Source organism: Bos indicus x Bos taurus, chromosome 1, assembly GCF_003369695.1.
Source record: "Bos indicus x Bos taurus breed Angus x Brahman F1 hybrid chromosome 1, Bos_hybrid_MaternalHap_v2.0, whole genome shotgun sequence".
In the NCBI taxonomy this organism is placed as follows: Eukaryota; Metazoa; Chordata; class Mammalia; order Artiodactyla; family Bovidae; genus Bos; species Bos indicus x Bos taurus.
In genome coordinates this window covers 139,242,535-139,263,385 of record NC_040076.1, presented here as the reverse complement: position 1 = coordinate 139,263,385, position 20,851 = coordinate 139,242,535, and the positions used below count along the sequence as shown (strand labels likewise).

At 43.3% G+C, this 20,851-nt stretch overlaps 1 protein-coding gene across 3 annotated transcripts in view; it reads right to left on the bottom strand.

Moving 5' to 3' along the window:
• Window positions 1–4,157: 4,157 nt before the first annotated feature.
• Window positions 4,158–20,851, bottom strand: part of IGSF5 (immunoglobulin superfamily member 5) — a 52,993-nt gene continuing 36,299 nt past the window's right edge. For all 3 annotated transcript variants that reach the window (XM_027546545.1, XM_027546554.1, XM_027546562.1), the window contains 4 exons: window positions 17,873–17,897; window positions 16,228–16,328; window positions 15,029–15,102; window positions 4,158–5,127 (listed from right to left, as the gene is read on the bottom strand). In XM_027546545.1, coding sequence (XP_027402346.1) covers window positions 5,032–5,127; window positions 15,029–15,102; window positions 16,228–16,328; window positions 17,873–17,897 — 296 coding nt within the window. In that variant the 3' untranslated portion in view covers window positions 4,158–5,031. The remainder of the gene's footprint in view (window positions 5,128–15,028; window positions 15,103–16,227; window positions 16,329–17,872; window positions 17,898–20,851) is intronic.

The window sequence follows — 20,851 nt, the reverse complement described above, 5'->3', positions numbered from 1 at the left end:
ATATCCGATTCTTTGCGACCCCACGAACTGCAGCACGCCAGGCTTCCCTGTCCTTCACTGTCTCCCTGAATTTGCTCAAACTTATATCCATTGAAGCCGTGTCTTCTGTATTGGCAGGGGAGTTCGTCACTGACTGAGCCACCAAGGAAGCCCCTCCAAGGGCATGATACACACTTATATGGTAGGTTCAGATGCTGATGCAGCATCTCCTGTATCCTCAACAGCATCCATTCACCTTCAGGTCATCACCACCCAAAACCCAGCATCCCAGCTCTAAGAGCCCTAACGGTGTTCCCAGATCAGGGCCACACAGAGCACAGGATGCTTCTGTTGGACCTCTTCAATTATCTTCGATATATTGACATTATGACTTGAGTCGTTGTTGTTGTTGTTCAGTCACTAAGTCCTGTCTGGCTCTTTGCAACCCAATGGATTGCAGCACACCAGGCTTCCCTGTCCTTCACTCTCTTCTTGAGTTTGCTCAAAACTCATGTCCATTGAATCAGTGATGCCATCCAACCATCTCATCCTCTGTCATCCCCTTCTCCTCCTGCCCCCAATCTTTCCCAGCATCAGAGTCTTTCCTGATAAGTCCACTCTTCACATCAGCTGACCAAAATATTGGAGCTTCAACTTCAGCAACAGTCCTTCCAATGAATATTCAGGGCTGATTTCCTGAATGAGTTGAGTCCTACTTTACCAGCTGAGCCACCAGGGAAGCCCTAAGTAAACAAAGGAAGATCCTTAACTCCCTGGGGCAGGCTTGGAATCTGACAGTGTAACCAACATCAAAGAACCCTGGAAGGATGGGCAGGTGTGGTCTCCCTGGGTATCATTTTATGACTCAAGGCTCTGAGGGACACTTCTTTAAATGCATCTGTAGCTTCATTGGTCTTTCACTGGCAGAGAGGCATATGTATCTTTCAGAGAAACATCCTTGGACACGATGCTTTAACTTCTCTCACCCCTTCCCCTGAGCCTGCTTCAGCTCTGTGCATTGCAGGAGTGAGAGAGAGATTTATCACATCAGCACAATCCCATTATCAGTTGAGAGCTGCCCTGGGGTTTGCAGGATTCCTAAATAGAAACTGGCAAGTACACAGACATAGCACTGAGAGCAAACACAGATTGCATGTTTGTGTAAAACAGCTCATCCTTGACACACCAAGGTCATTTCCAAGTAGAAAGCTCTAGGTCAGCACTACCCAAAAAGTTTTATGCAGCAATGAAATCTGTAATCTACACGTCCGACACAGCAGCCACTAGCCACACATGGTATTGAGCACTTGACATGTGGCCATTGGGATTGAGGAAATCAATCATATTTCATTTCAAATAATTTAAATGCAAATAGCCACATGTGCCTATGGTATTGCATAGGTCAACTCTAGATAGTTCTGTTTATAAAATGTTTATACCTCTTGTAAAATAAAAACTAGTCAGGGGACTTCCCTGGTAGTCCAGTGGCTGAGACTCCATATTCCCAATGCAGGGGTACCTGGGTTTCCTTCCCAGTCAGGGAACTAGATCCTCCATGCTGCAATTAAGACTGAACACAGCCAAATAAATAAATAAATTTTTTAAAAAATAAACTAGCCAAGGATCCCTTTGAGAAAACTTACTCATGGAATAAGCTACTGTTAGAACCTATTTACTCATAATATAGGAAAACTTCCCAGAATCCAATGGATGAAAAAATATTATAGACTGATTTACCAAGCATGTAGCAAGTTGGAGATATTTCTATGGAAATCATTTGGCATCATTCTCCAGAGTTTAAAACTTAAAGTTCAATTGTATTCTACATGCAACCCCCCCCAACTCCTAAAATAACCACAAGAATATGATTCTTATAGCAGGCAGATGGCAAATATTCATTATACTTCAATATACTATCTTTCTCAATATTGAACTATTTGATGTCAGTATTTACTTAATGCCTACAGAATGCTAGATTCTATAAATGTTACAAAAGGCATAAAGGACATAATATTTGCTTTGTCCCAGGATCCAAATTCTGTGGCAATTTAAGGAAAGCAAACCATGAAGTGAAAAATACAGAATTCACTCATCAAACACCTCTGCTTAAAGGGTCTCATGAAAACTCTGGTCTTTCTTCTTTCTCATTCAGGGATGGTGGCGGGAGACAGAATCATGTTTACAGGAAGTAAAGAAGTCTTGATAACAAACAAAGAGTCTCATTTTTAAGCAGTTGTATTGGCAATTAATGTTTCTCATTAAAAACATTTAATGTTTCTCATTAAAAGTTCTCTCAGGAAAGTGATAGCAATATTCATGGCTTTCTGAAATTTTGCACTTTCAGTTTCACCCTTCAAGAACATAGGTGACCAATTCCCTCACATTATGGACACAGTCTTATAAGAGGTATTTTTTTCAGGATCCTCTAAGTAGTGGTGATATTCAAAGTATTTGACAACCTGAAAGACTGAAGGCACGATGAGAAGGGGATGACAAGATGAGATGGTTGGATGGCATCACCGACTCAATGGACATGAGTTGGAGCAAGTTCCAGGAGTTCGTGATGGACAGGGAAGCATGGCCATGCTGCAGCCCTTGGGGTTGCAAACAGTCAGACATGACTGAGCAACCGAACTGAACTGAAAGCAGGAAAGCCACCCAATCAGAATGGACAGGGTAGATGAGCCAACCAATCAGAATGGTTAGTCTAGGTACACCAACAAATCAGAATGCATAGTGCATGGGAACCACCCAATCAGAAAGGTATTGTATGTACATCAACCAATCAGAATGGATAATATATGGGAACCAGCCAATCAGAACAGGTACAGAGCAGAACACAGTCCCATGTTGTGCCAGCAAATCTCCCTTGAGTTAGTCATCAATTCATAGAAGAGGGTCTAGGGTAGGGGCTGAATGTAATTTAAGATTTTAAAAAGTATTTTATATCATGATAATATACAGATACACATCATTTTATTATGCTTTGCTTTATTGTGCTTCATAGATATTGCATTTACAAACTGAAGGTTTGTGACACCCAGCAGAAGTCTATCAGTGCCATTTTTCCAGCAGCCTTTGCTCACTTCCTGTCTCTGTGTCACAGTCTGGTAATTCTCACAGTATTTCAAACTTTCATTATACTTGCTGCGGTTGTGGATGCAAAACGTTGCCTGCCGTATCAGCAAACAAAGGATGCTGTGGCCATCAAGCCAACAGCCACTGCAGTCGGCCCCGAAGGTGAGCCCTGAGGGGACTCAGGATAGGAAAGAACAAGATCCTGGCTCCAGACAGCTGAGATGCACAGAATAGGAATGATTTCAGCAAGCACAGGCTCTTGTATCTCCCCATATATAGAAAAACACTGAATTGCTTAACTTGAGATGTCTGGTTTTCTTTAATTAACAGTCATCTTTTGATGACTATCTGGTCATTGTTGCAAAAACTCTTACATATCCTGTCTCTTCCCTTACTTCTTGGGAGTAATCCCTCGGAGCTCACTAGGAGTCTGCCTTCCAGGCTCGATGTCTTTAGAAAATTTTCCAAATAAAAAAATTCTCAGTTTTTAGGTTGGGCAGTTTTTTTCAATCGATAACCTGTGATCAGTGATTTCTGATGTGACTTTTACAGAAAGTTTGTAACTCACTGACCACTCAGATGGTGGCAAGCATTTTTTAGCAAGAAAATATTTTTTTAATTAAGATGTGTGCATTGTTCTTTTAGACATAACACAAAGGCACATTTAATAGACTACAGTATATGTAAATATAACTTTCACACGCTCTGGGAATCAAAAAAAAAAAAAAAAATTGTGTGACTTGCTCTACTGCTGTGGTCTGGAACCAAACCTACAACATTTCTGAGGTCTGCCTGTACAGACTTCTTTGTGAATGGATTAGCACACAGGAGTGTATGATAAAAAACATCATCATCACAATGTATTGTGTCTTTTACCAGGTAACTCTAAGGAATTTACTAAAATCCTAACACTTCTGAAAAGTCAAATTCTATCTTGACAATAGCATGGTTCGGTCTGGGGGGCGCAGGGCAGTTACTAATTGCTAGCCATCATAGTAATCTGCATCAACCAGCGCAGAGCTCAGTCAAATCATAGTCCAACCTCTACGTTAAATATGAAGAGATGGGGTTGTCAGCAAAATACACTGAGAATCTCTACATGAAAAATGAAAAAAGAATTTTTAATAGAGGTCTCCTGTTTTGTTTCTTGGAAAATGCTTGATTCTTAAACTCTATGATTATTTAAACCATTTAAACAGTAAAGAGTTAAGAAGAACAATAAAAGGTTTTTTGGTGCCTTCCCTTTTATTTATGAAAGAATGTATTGCCCATATCCAGTTTTTTCATAGCTGGAGATACATCCCCCAAACAGCAAAATCCACATCTAACTCATCTGAGGACGTGAGAAAAAGATTGATAAGGGAGCAGATAAAAATGAATGTCTTCATGTCAATATCCAATAATAAGATATTTCTCAAGGTGCACTTCTGCTTTAGAATGTAATATTATTTATAACCTACAACTTAGGATTTTTCTGGGCAATTTCACTCATCTAATGGATCCTAATGTTTAATCCCCTTTTTTTCCACAGATAATATGCAATAATAACCATATAGTAAACATACATAAATATTATCTTCAAGAGACTGTAGATAATAAAGATGTCTTCAACGTCACAATGGGATGTAGACATATCTGCCATGTGCTGGGTTAGCAAGCAGGAGTGTTGAGTGATGAGAAGCATTATCATAATGAATGTGCAACTTTTACTGAGTAACTATGGAATTCGCTGAAATCTTGAAATATTTTAAAAGCCAAATTCCACTTTAGAAGCTGGGAAAATGGATTCCTTCTCTCAAAATAAAATATCCATTCTGATGATGACAACATTGCTTCTTCCAGGTCATGCTGCAAAGTGGGAGCCCAGCATTAGAATGACAGCAGTGATGACATCACAGTAAGCAATGATGACGTCATGAGCAATGAGATGTAGGTCCTCAGTCAGAGCCATGTGAAGCCAAAGGGATGTCTGTACTATACCAAAGTCACATTCCTGACCTTCTTAGGACTGGCCACGTAAAAGGAAACCTGTGGGTGATTTGCTGGGCCCAGCTGGCGGTGATCAGACTCCTGAAGACAAAGAAAAAAAGATGCATTGAGTTGCTTGAGATCACCATAAAAGGCACATTTGAGAAGAAAGTTCTACTCATCAGCAAAGGTAAAATGAGGATGCAGAAAGAAATACCAATTGTTAGCATGTGTCCTTCCTTTATGATTTTCAGTACAACACTCTAGACATTTCCCAAATTCAGGGCCTAAAGAGAGATCCAATTCAAAGAATCTAGAATGTGTATGAAGGCAAATTACAGCAAAAATTCACAATTTTGTTTTTTAATATTCCTAAATCTCACCATTATGTGAAAATATAGAATATTTTCAACTTTCTTTAAATAACACTCTCCTTCCTAAAGGAAAGGAGCAAAATTGATGAACTGACTCCATGTAGATCACCCATCTATCTCCTCAGACAGTTTTCCTGGCTCTTACATTCCCCTTCTGAAATGCACTCCCAAGCAGATCACTCACTCCTCCAAGGGGCCAATGCCTGTGGAAGAGTAATTCCCTGTTAGAATACATGCAGTATATCTGTAGAAGAACATGATCTGAAAGGATACATGCATCCCAGTGTTTATTGCAGCACTGTTTACAATAGTCAGGATATGGAAGCAAACTAAATGTCCATCAACAGAAGAATGGATAAAGAAGAAGGTACATAATACAATGGAATATTACTCAGCCATTAAAAAGAATGAAATAATGCCATTTGCAGAACCATGGATGGACCTCGAGATTGTCATACTGAGTGAAATAAGTCAGACAGAGAAGGAGAAATATCATATGACATCCCTTATATGTGGAATCTAAAAGAAATGATACAAATGAACTTACAAAACAGAAGCAGACTCACAGACTTAGAGAACAAACTTATGGTTGCAGAGGAAAAGATAGGGGGAAGGGATAGCTAGGGCGTCTGGGATGGGCATGTACACACTGCTATGTTTAAAATGGATAACCAAAAAGGACCTACTGTATAGCACAGGGAACTCTGCTCAGTGTTATGTGGCAGCCTGGATGGGAGGATGGGCTGGGGGAGAATGGATACATGTATATGTATGGCTGAGTCCCTTCTCTGTTCGCCTGAAACTACCACTACATTGTTAATTGTCTACGCAGGTGGTGCTAGTGGTAAAGAACCCACTTGCCCATGCAGGAGACCTAAGAAATGCAGGTTCAATCCCTGGACCCAGAGGATCCCATGGAGAAGGAAGGGCATGGTCACCCACTCCAGTATTCTTGCCTGGAGAATCCCATGAACAGAGGAGCCTAGCAGGCTACAGTCCATAGGGTTGCAAAGAGTCGGATACGACTGAAGTGACTTAGCACACATGCATACACCAATGCAAAATAAAAAGGTTTAAAAAAATAAAAAATAAATTACATGCAGTGTATTTTCCTGCCCATCCTGAAGATATTGGCTCAGACTGCAGGGCCCTGGAGCTGCATTTAACATCTTAAATAATGTAACTGGCCACCATGAATAATTAAGGTCACAATGGAACTGCAGCGAGTCTTGGGGATGGCACCACTCTGACTCCCGGTCTTAATTCATTGATTCCCGGTCACACAAGGAGAACCTTGTGGCTGACGGGGGCTGCATCGTGCCACAAGGATGGTGCTTCTGTTGTGATGATGCCTGGGGTTTTGCTGTTGTTTGTCTTTTCCCCATGACATGGTTGCACCAACCAATGTTGTTTTCTAAATTTATCAAGAGTTTATTTCTGTTGGTCTCAGCACAGGAGAGATAAGCGGGGAAGACATAACCCAGGTTTCGAATTATTCATAAGCTCATCCCCCAAAACTAACAGACTTGGAAGGAAAGACAGAATTGCCTGAAATAACCAGAAAAAAATGGACTGCCAGTGAGTCAAGGAGAGGAAAAGGAGGATTGTTTGTTTTAAATATTCATCATGATGCTAAATATTTGCAAACCCCATGGTTTTGTATCAAAATAAAATAAGCTTTCCTTTCTCATTGACTGCAATTTTCAGAAAGAAATTTCTGACTTTATCAGTTTTGTGCTAATGAATTAATGGACAGTGACACCTACATTAACTGTACCTCACCAACAGAAATTCTTGTCTGGAAAAGAACATCAGTGTTATATGTCTTAACTGGAGATTCAACCAGAATAGAAATAATCAGAAAGAAAAGTGTCATGTTTTGATTAATGCAAATTTTGAAAATCAGTCTCGTTTTACCTTCTGAGTCTTCCTAAAATTCAGTGCATGATCTGGGATTTCTACAGCCTAAAATCCTCTTTTATTCATTCATATTGAAAGCGTTGTGCCTTCGGACCCACATAAAACATGGGAGATTTAAAAAGTGTTCCCCAACTATGATGCCTCATGGTTATGGAGTACGTCAATGTCAGGCCACTTCCATGTGACCCCCTTCACAGCCCCCAACAAGCATCTTGAATCCTCTGTGCTCTGCAGCAAGTTCCCTGCAGTGGGGTCGTGAACACGGGTCATTTTGAACGCACAGATGTAAGTGAGTCTCCCAAACTCGGGGATGATGTCCCCTTAGGAACGATGCAATGCATGTCTGTTATGTTTTCACGCGGAGCCACAAATGAATTTTCCTCAAAGCAGATTGCCCAGGAGCGCAGTAAAAGTGTCCATTCTTCAGCCATATCTCCCAGAGATTCTGGCCCAGAAAGTCTGGAAGAGACTCAGGAGGGAGCATTTTAACAAGCCCCTGAAGTGCGTCTCTGTCCTGAGGACCACTGCTCGGTCCGCTGGTACCCAGACTAACGTGTTTCTAGGTGCCGGCTTCATCTCCACACTCAGCGAGCATTCCTCGGGACCCAGAATACGGGAGAAGCACTCCCCACTTCTTCCAGTTGTGGCAGTAATAAGGACTCTCTCTCTCAGCCCCTGGTAAAGACTTCCAAGTTTGGGGGGACCCGGCAGGGCAGTGGGCTGAGAGGTGGGGATGAGCATGGGAAGTGCTCCAGGAGGCCACAGGGGGCCACTTCCCTTGATTTAAAAGCCTGCGACTCCCAGTGGACCTGACCTACATCAGCCATGGCCTCTGGTAGCTCCAGAGCACAGTGGCTGGCCTTATGTGGAGGCAACCTCCAGCCCACGGCCTGTCCCCAGTGACACTGCCCCAGAGCTGAGCCCTCCCTGCTTCTGAAGTCCTCAAGGACCGTCACCACTGAAAGAATTGGAGGCACCTGGGGATCTGAAAAAAGGGCTTCCCCACGACAACTATGGCGACCTTCCCATGGTAGTGCGGGCCTCCGGTGTTCTGGACCTTAACAGGGAGGGTGTCGAAGGAGCGAGAGTTACGGGGGCTGGTGCCACGGCAGATAGGGTTTTACCCCTTCCTGGACAAAGGAGCCTGGCAGGCTACAGTCCATGGGGTCGCAAAGAGTGGGACATGACTGAGCGACTGTCACTCACCCACTCACAGTATGAAGAGGGTTTCCCTGGTGGCTCAGACAGTGAAGAATCTGCCTGCAGTGTGGGAGACCCGGGTTCAATCCCTGGTTTGGGAAGACCCCATGGAGAAGGAAATGATGACCTACTCCAGTACTCTTGCCTGGAGAATTCCATGGACAGAGGAACCTGAGATCAGTTCGTGGGGTCGCAAAGAGTTGGACATGACTGAGTGACTAACACACACACACACACAAAGTATTAAGGAGCCAGGCTCCTGTTCAGTAACTGCTGAGCGTAAGGTGTAATTAAATTCACGCCTGGTGATGCACGATGAGGACACAGCATGTGGATGCTCTCAGCAGCCTGGGGATAGAGATACAGATGGTAGAACTCTGGGTGGGACTGAAGGGAGGGTGAGACTAACTCCCCAAACAGCCTGCTCCTCGGCGCCTGTGCTCAACTCTGAGCAGGTGTGGTCACAGACCCCAGGGCCTCCTCTCCTTGTAGCGGGGTCCACATGATGCCAGCAAGAGTGCTGCTGCCTCTTTAGTCGCTCAGTCATGTCAGCTCTTTTGCAACCCCATGAACTGTAGCCTGCCAGGCTCCTCTGTCCATGTGATTCTCCAGGCAAGAATACTGGAGTGGGTTGCCATTTCCTTCTCTAGGGGATCTTCCTGATCCAGGGATGGAACCTGCATCTCCTGCACTAGCAGGCAGATTCTTTACCGCTGAGCCACCTGGGAATCGCACGGTGTGCAGGCAGCATCAGTCCTGGAGAGCGGCCCAGTAAATCCCAGCCCAGTTCGGTTAACATGAATGTCTTGGGACTCTGAGCATATCATAAGTATTGCCCAGGGTGAAATGACAAAGTAGCCAAGTCAATCTTTGGCAACATCCCACTCTCCCCACCTACAAGGTCATTTCCATCTTAGGCAATAACCCCTTCAATCCAGCCACGTGTCAGAAACCCCTCCACTGGCTCTAAAATGCAGAGATGCCCAGGCTGCCCCACCACCAACTGGACTGAGCCAGGAGATCCACGATGGGGGGGACCAGGAACCTGGGTACCCCAAAGGCCACACCGATGACTCTCCTATGCACTGCACCCAGGGCCCTTCAGGCTCCCCCTTCCCTGGATCATTTGAACAAGACAGTCTTGAGGAAGCCCTGAGGGACCAAAATTACAAAGGAGCAAGATGACCATTTGACCTGGAATCATGCACCTGTCTTCAAGGACCCGAAACAAAACATTGCATACTCATCTACTCCGGTCAAATAGTATTTTTGTCCTGATTGTATTGTGGTGAGCAGTCTATAAGCACTCAGGCTCCTGGTGTCACTTTACTCGCGACAGCGTAATGCTGGGTGTTCTCCAGTAGAGGGAATTAGTGTTTAATGAGCAATCCAGAATGCCATGCCAGACTGCACGGATTCCACGGCCTCCCACTACCTAAGACCTCCTGAAGATGTGGAGGGTAAGTAAGACATCAGCTGAGATGAGAAGGCGGAGTGGGGAGAACACACACAGGTAGACTCATGAGATGCTGGTCTAGTCAAAGGCAAGATGGCCCTGCTCTGAGACCCGCTGACCCAGGGCAGGAGCCTCAGCTGCTCTCACATACACAGCCTATCTCAATCCATGGGACAGGCATCTGACCCAACCAGCTCTGTGGTGAGGAGCCCGGGCCACACTTTTGCTACAGGCTGACTCACAACCTGAGATCTCTCCGTTTAACTCACAGGCTGCTCAGGACCTGAGCCTAGCTCAGATTTTCCTTACAATTGTATCATCCATAGTCAACCACCCTGAAGTCTAACCAGCCAGCTCTTGGGCAGGAATCTCACTGGTCACTTACTCTGGGCCCCTGGGGTGGGTGGCGACCCCCCGACAGCAGCACAGACAGCAGAGTGAACAAACTGACTCACAGGGAGGCCCAGGGAGAGGAGGGCAGGACAGAAGGACAAGGGACGGGGCTCTGACTCTCAGCTGCCTGTCCTGGGCCCTCCAGGGAGCAGGGGTCACTGCACAGGGAGAAAAGTTACAAGGAAAGAAATCACAGTGTACTGTCCTTGCTCTGTGGCCTAAGAAGTTCTGAGGAGGGTCCCCACCCCCAGCAGAGTGGGCGACGTGGCCACACAGACCAGCTGCAGGCCTGGCTGTGGCAAGTTCTAAAGGAACCTCTCGCTAAGGGTGGCCTGGACCTGCTCCTACAAGCTGTGGCTTGACCTCCTGGTGGGTCTCCAGGGCCCAGATGACCACATGCAGGACTGTGTCCTCTTTGGAACCAGGACATGGGAGGGAACTACTGAAGGCCCAGGCCTTTCCTCTATGGACCCTCTTCTTCCCGCCCTCCTCCTCTTTTGATTAAGTTGGAGTACAAGAGTGTCATGCTCGTTTCAGGTGTCCAGCAAAGTGATTCACCTGTACATATACTTTTTCAGATTCTTTTTATAGATTATCTTACCCTCATAGGTTATTACAAAATATTGAATATAGTTCCCTGTGTTCTACAGTAGGTCCTTGTTGGTTATCTATATAGAGTGATGTGTATCTGTTAATCCCAAACTCCTAATTTATCCCTCCTCTCACTTTCCCCTTTAGTAACCATAAGTTCGTTTTCTATGTCTGCAAGTCTGTTTTGTAAATAAGTTGATTTGTATCACTTTGTAGATTCCATATAGTTGCGATATCATATGATATTTGTCTGTTCCCTCCCTCCTTTAGGGCTTCTGTGGTGGCCCAGTTGTAAAGAATTACCTGCAAAGCAGGAGACCAGAGTTTGATCCCTGGGTCAGGGAGTTCCCCTGGAGAAGGGAATAGCTACCACTCCAATATTCTTGCCTGGAAACTTCCATGGACAGAGGAGCCTAATGGGCTACAGTCCATGGGGTCGCAAAGAGTCTGACACGACTGAGCAACTAACACAATTCTTCCCTCCTTTAAGGGCCTCACAGGAAGCATAATCCATGGTACACCTCACGTCCAGGTTTCCCAAATGGGCAATGAGGACGCAGTGCCTGGACCCACACCTGCAAGGCACCTTTTGCCTAAGGATCAAAGATGGACCTTTTCAGAAATGTGTTTGTCCTAAGTTCCCCCGCTTAGAAAAATCCAGCTATTTAAAAACGCTTTGTCAGTTTCTAGCTCAGGCAAAAATAGTTCATCTTCCTTGCATCCTTTTTGATCCTTAAGAAACCTGGTCCTCTGGCTGAGGTGCCCTGCTTGCCTAGAAACCTTACAAACACTTCAAGAAGCGTGGGGGTGTGTTACCAGCCCCCAGGGCCCAGCACCTCGATGGCCACTGTTCTTTTTCCACCAATAGATTATCTAACTGGTTACACGTTTAAGAAGAAGAAACATCCTAAATTTCTCTCCCTGTATATTTTTTTCATCATATGTATTTTTCATCGCAGTACCATTAACTTACAATGTTTCAGGTGCACAGTAAGGTGATTCAATTATACATATACACATATTATTTTTCAGATTATTTTCCATTGCAGGTTATTATAAGATATTGACTATGGTTCCCTGTGCTATACAGTAAATCTTTGTTGCTTGTTGTGCATCTATTTTTTTTTATTGGAATCTAGCATTTCATTCATACTAAGTCAAATAAGTGAAGTCAAAATGTCATAAATTTTTTAGTTAGGCAAAAATTCATAAGTTTTCTAAGATATATATTATACATACTATTTATATATGTACAAAAAAGCTTTTCTACTGTGCTTGAGAAAGAACATCAAAAAAAAAAAAAAAGGAAGAGATGGAGAAATTGGAAAACATACTAAATGAAATGTCTCCCTGTATATTTTCAAAACAACGCTTTGAACTGAGTGTCCCCTCAGAGCTCTGAATGCCATCCTCCTGCATACAAGCACACCCATAGTCCCCCTTTCTCTTCATTTATATCAGGGATATGGGACATGACCCACTTCTGTATCTCCTCCCCGCTGCCCCATCCTCCATCCCAGACCTGAGCCCTGTGACTTCTCTGGTGGAAAGACACATGCCATGTAACCACAGGAAGGCCACTGAAGTAATGACCAGCTTAAATGTGTCCTTGGGATGACCATGCTTGACACTGAGGGAGAGCCCCTTCATCAGCACGCAGTGCCCACTCAGGTCTGGTCGTGGGGTCTGGACAGGAAACGCCCATCACAGCTTGGCAATTGCTCCCTTTCACCCACCACCTCTTAAATCAAGAGACACTGGCCCTTCAAAGGGGAAACTGTTGCATTGCTACAGACAATAGATGCATGTGCCCACAGGAGCAGCTTGATGGGAAGAGTTTTACCTCTCTATTCCCTGCCACCCAGCCTGAGGCAGTAGCTCAAACTCATACCAGGAGCTCACAATTTGTCACGCAGGTCCATCTGCTTCTGTGCCTCGAACCCCTCATACATCTTCCTGCCTGGCTACCTTAGTTGCTGCTAACAGCATCATTTAGCTCCTCTCTATACGTGGCTAAACATCCATCAAGGTCCCCTTTCCTGCACAGGCCTGGGAGGCACATGTCTCTGGCAAGATGTACGTATGGAGCTGGGTCTCAACTGCAGGGAGGCATATTACAGCCGGCAGCCAGCTGGAAGCTGAAGTGAACATCAATGCCAGGAGAGAAGGATGGGGCTTCGAAGGCATGCACTCAGCAGTAGCGCCTCAGGCAGGTACCAACTCCAAGGCCAGACAGAGCTAAGGCTATGTGATCCATAAGCTGTCGGAGCCCCAAGCTGCGAGTCTGGCTTCCCCAAAATCTAGCAGAGGAGAACACCCATTGGGGATACTAGGGCAGAATCGCATCTAAGTGCTTCTCTTTTGAAGATGCACAAGTTAGAAAATGGCCCTGGTTAGACACACATTTGTATTTTGTTTGTTGTTTGAAGTAATTTTTACTAGGCTATAGTTGCTTTACAATGCTGTGTTAATTGCTGTTGTACAGCAAAGTGAAGCAGCCATGCATATACATACGTGTCTGTATTCAGTTGCTCAGTCATGTCTGACTCTTTGCAGCCCTATGGACTGTAATTTCCCAAGCTAGAATACTGGAGCGGGTAGCCATTTCCTTCTCCTGGGGATCTTTTCAACTCAGGGATCGAACCCATATATCCTATGTCTCCTGCATTGGCAGGCAGATTCTCTACCACTGAGCCACCTGAGAAGCCCACATATACATACATCCCCTCTTTTTTGGATTTCCTTCCCATTTAGGTCACCATAGAGCACCGAGTAGAGCTCCCTCAGCTGTACAGTAGGTTCTCATTAGTTGTCTGTTTTACACATAGTATGAATAGAATATATATATTAATCCAGATTCAGAGAACAACCTATGGACACCGAGGAGGGAAGAGGGGGTGGGATGAATTGGGAGATCAGGATTGACATATACACATTTGTTTAATATAATTTTTGGATATAAAGAACCATACATCCTGCATATGAACTCTAATTCATTCGAGTAATAAGCAATGTTGGCTCAGTGTCAGAAAATGATGAACTGTGTCTCCACGGCTCCTCATGGATGGTTTCCCTTATGTTAATGTCCCTTGGAAGGGCAGTGCCCATCAAAAGTTGCCTAGCAACCAGAAATACCTGCAGTCAATTGTGCTCTTCCCTCACTGTTTACAATAGCTAGGACATGGAAGCAACCTAGATGTCCATTGGCAGATGAACGGATAAGGAAGTTGTGGTACATATACACAATGGAGTATTACTTAGCTATAAAAAGGAACATGTTTGAGTCAGTTCTAATGAGGTGGATGAAATTGGAGCATATTATACAGAATGAAGTAAGTCAGAAAGAGAAACACAAATACTATATATCAATGCATATATATGGAGTTTAGAAAGATGGAAACAATGATCTTATATGCAAGGTAGCAAAGCAGAACAGACTTTTGGACTCTGTGGGGGAAGGTGAGGGTGGGATGATTTGAGAGAACAGTATTGAAACATGTATATTACTATATGTAAAATAGATGACCAGTGCAAGTTCAATGAATGAAGCAGCGCACTCAAAACCAGTGCTCTGGGACAACCCAGAGAGAAAGGGTGGGGAGGGAGGTGGGCAGGAGTTCAGGATGGGGGGGGCATATGTGTACTGGTGGCTGATTCAGTCGATGTATGCCAAAGCCATCACAATATTGTAAAGTAATTACCCTCCAGTTAAAATAAATATTTTTGAAAAACATATGAGAAAAAATAAAATTTTTAAAAAAATCATGCTCTTCCTGGTGCCCCAGGCTCACACATCCGTCTGCACATCCCACATCTCTGTGTGGACGTCTAACAGACTCCTCAATATTACCAGTCAACAATTACACTTTGGTCTTTTCCCAAAAATCCTGCTCCACAGGGAGAGATACTACGTGTTCTGGTCCCATTCCCCAATACTGTCCCATTGACTCAGAGATGGGCAAATGCCACATTTGTCCATGGTGAATATAACATAATCGCCTGCCATGAGGCAAAGCTGTTTAATGGCAAAAAAAAAAAAAGTCCAAAAGGGGGAGAAGGTCTGAATCACCTGATGAGGTTGCCTACTGCTGCATTGCTCTGGAACACCGGCTTCAGAGGACTTGGCATGGAGGGAAGCCGGCTCTGCAACAGAAAGAAGATGTTTTTAGAGTCAGAAGTGACCCAAACCCCACTGCCTATTCTAACAACTCTGACGCATAAAGAAATACTTTTATGTAGTATCCTGGCATCAATCATTCCTAACCACAAACGGCTTTTTTAAAGTTTACTTGATGGGACATGTTTTTAGAGATTTCTCTTTCTAATGAAATAAAAATATAGCAAAAGGACTCAAAATCGATTCCTTTCTTGAGAAGTTAGTCGCATTCAGAAACAAGACGAATCCATAGCTTTAACGTCTGATGGAGGGAAATAGACACAGTGGGAAAAGGGGGCCAGAGAGATTCAGTTTGGGCCACAATTTTGGTCAAGGGACTTGATTCATTGCTCTAAATACTAATGAGTAAATATTCTATCACAGGAAATTTTGCAAGAGACTATGATGGGATTATTCGAGGAAACTGTCCATGCTTGGTGATATTCCTTTGAATCTGAAGCATACATTTGGAAGGTACATAGGAGGGAGGCACAAAAGAATGGGAAGAAAAGAGCTACCAAGAATAGAGTCCCAGTCTTAGTGGAGAAAACAGTTTTGAGCATCTCTGCAAGAATCGATTAACCAAAAATCTTCCTGTGGAATTTGATTTGCGGGCAAATTGTTAGGGCCAGCCCCCAACTTCTAAGGGGTAATTTGTACAGTCTGTCTCTCAACTGCTTTGAAAAGGATCTTGGTTCAGATCCTACCTGTACCCTTCACTAGTGACAGTGGCTTCAAAGAACCCAATATGACTATCAAATTGAAAAGGAAAGATTTCTTGCTGAATTTCAGATTTAACTGAAGTTTTGGGGAAGTAACTCCAATGTATAAAAGTGCCTCCTCACATACTTTAAGGTAGAATAATTTAAAAAAAATTTTGAACAAAATTATTTTTAAAAACAAATTTTCACCTCAATTTCTTTTAACTTTAGATAAACAGGTGGATTTTTACTGTTATTGTCTCCTAGAATATTTCTAGTTCTGGAATGACTTCTTCTAAAAATTACACCCCAAATAATGACCGCCAAGAGCTAAGCAGATGCCTTCAGAAATGGTGTTCGGTGGGCCAGCTCCTCCTCTGACATTCTCCCTGTCCAAACCCAGCCACTCACGTGTGGTCCTTGACTCATCTGAAAGGTAGCCATAGTTTTCATTTGCACTCTTCAACTTTGTCCCAGCAGTGTCTTTGCTTGTCTTCACAGTTGCAGATTTCCTAGAATTAGACCATTTGAAAAAGCAATGTTCATCAGCAATAGATGTTCGGGTCTCACTGCCCACCAAGTGCATTCACACACAAAGAACTTAACGCAAGGCTGAAGTTCAGGCCCTGGATCCTGGAGGGCGGCCAGCATCAGGATGGACTTTCATACCCAGGAGGATGGCTATGTAGACTCCTGTATGCTCACACACTCCCCTTCTGGGAAGAAATGGAACTTTATCATGACAGGTCCATTAACGCCAATCCCCACATGGTTGATACTCAACTCTCAGAAACCAGTGACTAAATAAAGCAGGATTGGCCAGCTGTGACCCACAGACCAAATCTGGGCCCCCATCTGTTTCTATAAATGGAATTTTATTGGAACTCGTCTGCTTCCATATTGTCTATGGCTGCTTTCCTGTTAGAGCAACAGAGTTGAGTAGCTGTGACAGAAAGCATGTGGCCCACAAAACCAAAGAGATTTACTATGGCCCTTCATAGAAAAAGTCTGCCTCTGAAATAAAGCAAAAATTGGTACAGCTTCCCAGAGGAAGGAAGTTTGGCAGTAGATATCCAAAGATTTTAAAATATTTATGCTTTACCACTAAGAATTGATTATCAAGCAAGGGAAATAAGCAAGGGTATGTGCAAATATTTACCTGAAAGGATGTCCATTCATGAGCTAATGATGATTACATACAACTTCCTTCATCACATGTAGCCAGAAGATATTTTAAATTGTAGCATTACACGTATTAAAATTGTCTAATAAGATACTGAAAGCTGGATGTGGTTTTAACACTCCCAACAAAACCACCACTGTCTAGAAATCCCTCCCTTGACTGCATTTATAATTATGTAAATATTGCAGACATTTAAACTGGTTATTATAAGTCTTTGATGTAGTTACCTTAAAAATGCTTGTAGCTATATATGGACAGCTGTGAGAAGGGCAGGAATGTTTCCATCCCTCCCCCGCGGGGGGTGAGCAGTGAACACTCCTAACCTGTCTGCCTAGTCAGCTTCATTGCCTTAAGCAACCCAGCTGGTCTCGCTGTCTCCACTGCCCTGGAAGTTTCAGTAGGACCTCTGCCTGATTCTTAAAATGGTCCTCAGATCCCTGCTGCTGCTGCTAAGTCGCTTCAGTCGTGTCCAACTCTGTGCGACCCCAGAGACGGCAGCCCACCAGGCTCCCCCGTCCCTGGGATTCTCCAGGCAAGAACACCTCAGAACCCTAGCCATGACTTAAAGCAAGAGGGCACCAGTCATGGTACAGAGTGTCCTCTTGTGGAAAGAGTGGCGAATGCCAGACACCAAGTAAAAATCTACTCCATTTTCCTAAGTGAGCAAGTCAAACACAGGCAGTAGGAACCCACCTATTTTATTCTACAGTTAATATCGCCCTATGAGTTGGTGATTGGCATACATGTTTTTCAGAGTTGTCCACTTTTAGTGCCTTATTTTGAGTAATATAGTCCTAAAATCCCACAGCTGTGTGTGTTGGTTGATTTTCATTTGTTTTTATTTTCAGAAAATTGACGTGATCTCAGACTTACCTTATTTGACTTTGATAACTGGATTCTGCAAAAAGAGAAAGAAAAGGAACAAAATTACATTAGCAAAATCAGGGTAGTTATTCTGAAAATAAAATCACATCAATTTTTATAGGCCCCTCATTTTAAACATTCACATTACTGAGTGTTTGTGATCCAACAGGTATTTAGTTCCCTAACAGTGAACTACCAAATGACTTCAAACATAAGGAAAGTAGAATTCACTGTTCACTATCATAAATAGATATATTTATGATACTTGGGTACCTGAAATACAGTAGGGGCCGAGTATGTACTCAGTGAGTACTGAATCTGATTCCTGAGGTTATAGAGACTGCATTAGTTCACCATGAGGACTCTGTGTTCCCAGTCTCTGCTGTCGATCATTCAGTGCTTACCTGTCCAGACAGCGTGCCAGTGCTATGCAAGGTGTTATTTCATTTAATCATTACAACAATCCAAGAGATAAGTGTTAGCATTATCTTATTTTTAACAAACTAGATACTATTGCACAAGGGTAACTATGTTTTTAACAGATAAGGAATTATATTGCTTAAGCATTATAGTTCTTCATTCTAAAATACGTTTTCAGTCAATATGTACCAATAGAATCAATTCACACAGTTCTGCCCACCCCTCAAAAGCTCTTGTTACAATGCTAGTGTTTTTCATCAATGGATTCTTGGGCTGGAAGTAATCTAGCATTTCAACATGGGGAGCAGCACAGCCCCCACAATAGACCCAGCCCACCTGGCTCTAAAACCAGTGTGCTTTGCATCTTCACCTTCCTGTCTACTGCCCCTATGCATCTTGCTTTATCGCGATCCAAAAAATATTCATTTTCCTTGTTTTTTGGATAATGTTCTCACTTATTTTCAGTTCTAACAACATTACTGATTGACACCTCAAATTGAACCTCAGAAGGAATCTTATTTGAGTTGAAAGGAAGAGATTGGTCTCCCCGTGGTGATAGAGGATGTTGTGTTCCAGTCAGGTTCAGTCTGAAGGACAGGGACCCCTGGTCCCACTGCTCTAGAAGCATGGATTCCCAAAGCCTCCAGGCCATGCTGAGTGGGGTCCCCAGCCATCCTCAGTCAGTCCCCAGAAACCAGGAAGAGCACTGAGAATTCTTCAGGCACCAAAAAAGTGGAGCACCAGAAAATAACTTTTTTGTTTTTATTTACTTATTTTTTGGGCCACACCTTGTGGCATGAAGATCTTAGTTCCCCAAGCAGGGATTGAACCTGTGCCACCTGCATTGGGAGCATGGAGTCTTAACCACTGGACCATCAGGGAAGTTTCCTGAAAATACTTTTTAAAATCCTGGAATTTTAACAGTTTTAAGCATGGAAATAATTATCATGTGGAAGTCCAAGACTTTGCTGGATCCTCTACGTTTATGTCAAGGTGAAGTGTAGTGTCCATTGTGAATCAGCTTTTCAGAGATAAATAAAAGATAAACTCTAGGACAGATCACATAAACTTTTATTATGTTAATTTTTTTAATTCTCCTAACCAGTCTCTGGGCTTCCATGATGGTTCAATGGTAAAGAATCTACCTGTAAAGAGAGAGACGTGAGTTTGATCCCTGGGTCGGGAAAATCCCCTGGAGGAAGAAATGGCAACTTACTCCAGTATTTTTGTCTGGGAAATCCCACGGACAGAGGAGCCTGGTGGGCTACAGTCCATGAGGTCACAAAAAGTCAGACATGACTTAGCAACAACAACAGCAACAACCAATCTCTAGGATAGGACTTATCCTCATTTGTAAACGAGGAAACTAAGAATCAGAGGATCTCTGGGTGCACAACCCATGTGGACCAGACCTTCTTATTAGGCTGGTGTGGAGCAGACAAAAGCCTAGGAGATTCAGAAGTCCAAATAACCAGAATGTTCTTCAACCATACCACAATAGCTAATGTCAAAAATAATCATCTGAAGGCAACAAGCAATCCTTGTCTGTTTTGAATTAAAATTTAAGTTATCCATAGTTTTCATTAAAATTCAGTGGGGTTAATAATGGATCTGTGACACACAGGATAACTCCCAAGGAAAAACAAATTTCCATCAAATATGGGTCAACAGGGGTTCACTACTTTTCATTTCTGTTTCTTAGAGAATAAAAGTATGTTTTTGTTTAGTTGCTAAGTCCAACTCGTTTGCAACCCCATAGACTGTAGCCTGCCAGGTCCTCTGTCCATGGAATTCTCCAGGCAAGAATACTGGAGTGGGTTGCCATTTCTTTCTCCAGGGGATCTTCCGAACCCAGGGATCGAACCCGTGTCTCCTGCATTGGCAGGTGACTGAGCCACCACAGAAGTCTGAATAGAGGTATAGCACAGAGGTAATTCTCCAAGGACAAACTAAACCCAACAGGAGCTAAGTCTAGGCAAGTAGCCCAGTTAGGCAGGACAATGCACGTCACGTGAAATATCGCACTAAGAGAGCTAGTCCAAGTAAAAAGGTAGATAACATGGTGCCTGGCAGACATGCAGAAAGTGCTCATCAAATCATATAGTGCTAGTAAAATTAAAAGTACAATTAAACTGACATGTAGCCAAACATCAAAACTCTGACTTTAAGAAAAAAAATTCAAATAAGAGTAGATGGAGGTTTTAGGAGAGAAAGAAAGACAAAGATGGACACACACTCAACACTTGGGTAGTCCTGAGTGGCACCTTGAGGTATCCCTTGGGTAGTCCTGAGTTCATACAACAAAGTGCCTGTGGTTTCCAAAACCATGAACTTACTCCCACCCTAACACTGATAAACTCACCCTGAGGTTGAGCCTGCCCCCAGACAAGGCCACTGCCTTCACATATCTTGGAGTATCTCAAAAGACTTCATTTAGAAGATGTGTACTTATATTTATTAATTTTATTTGTACTATTTTTGTTAACAAAAGACCATGTTTTTCTTTCTACCACTGCATTGATATTCACCTAGAAAAGGAGAGTCAGAATCCTACAAACTAGAAAATAA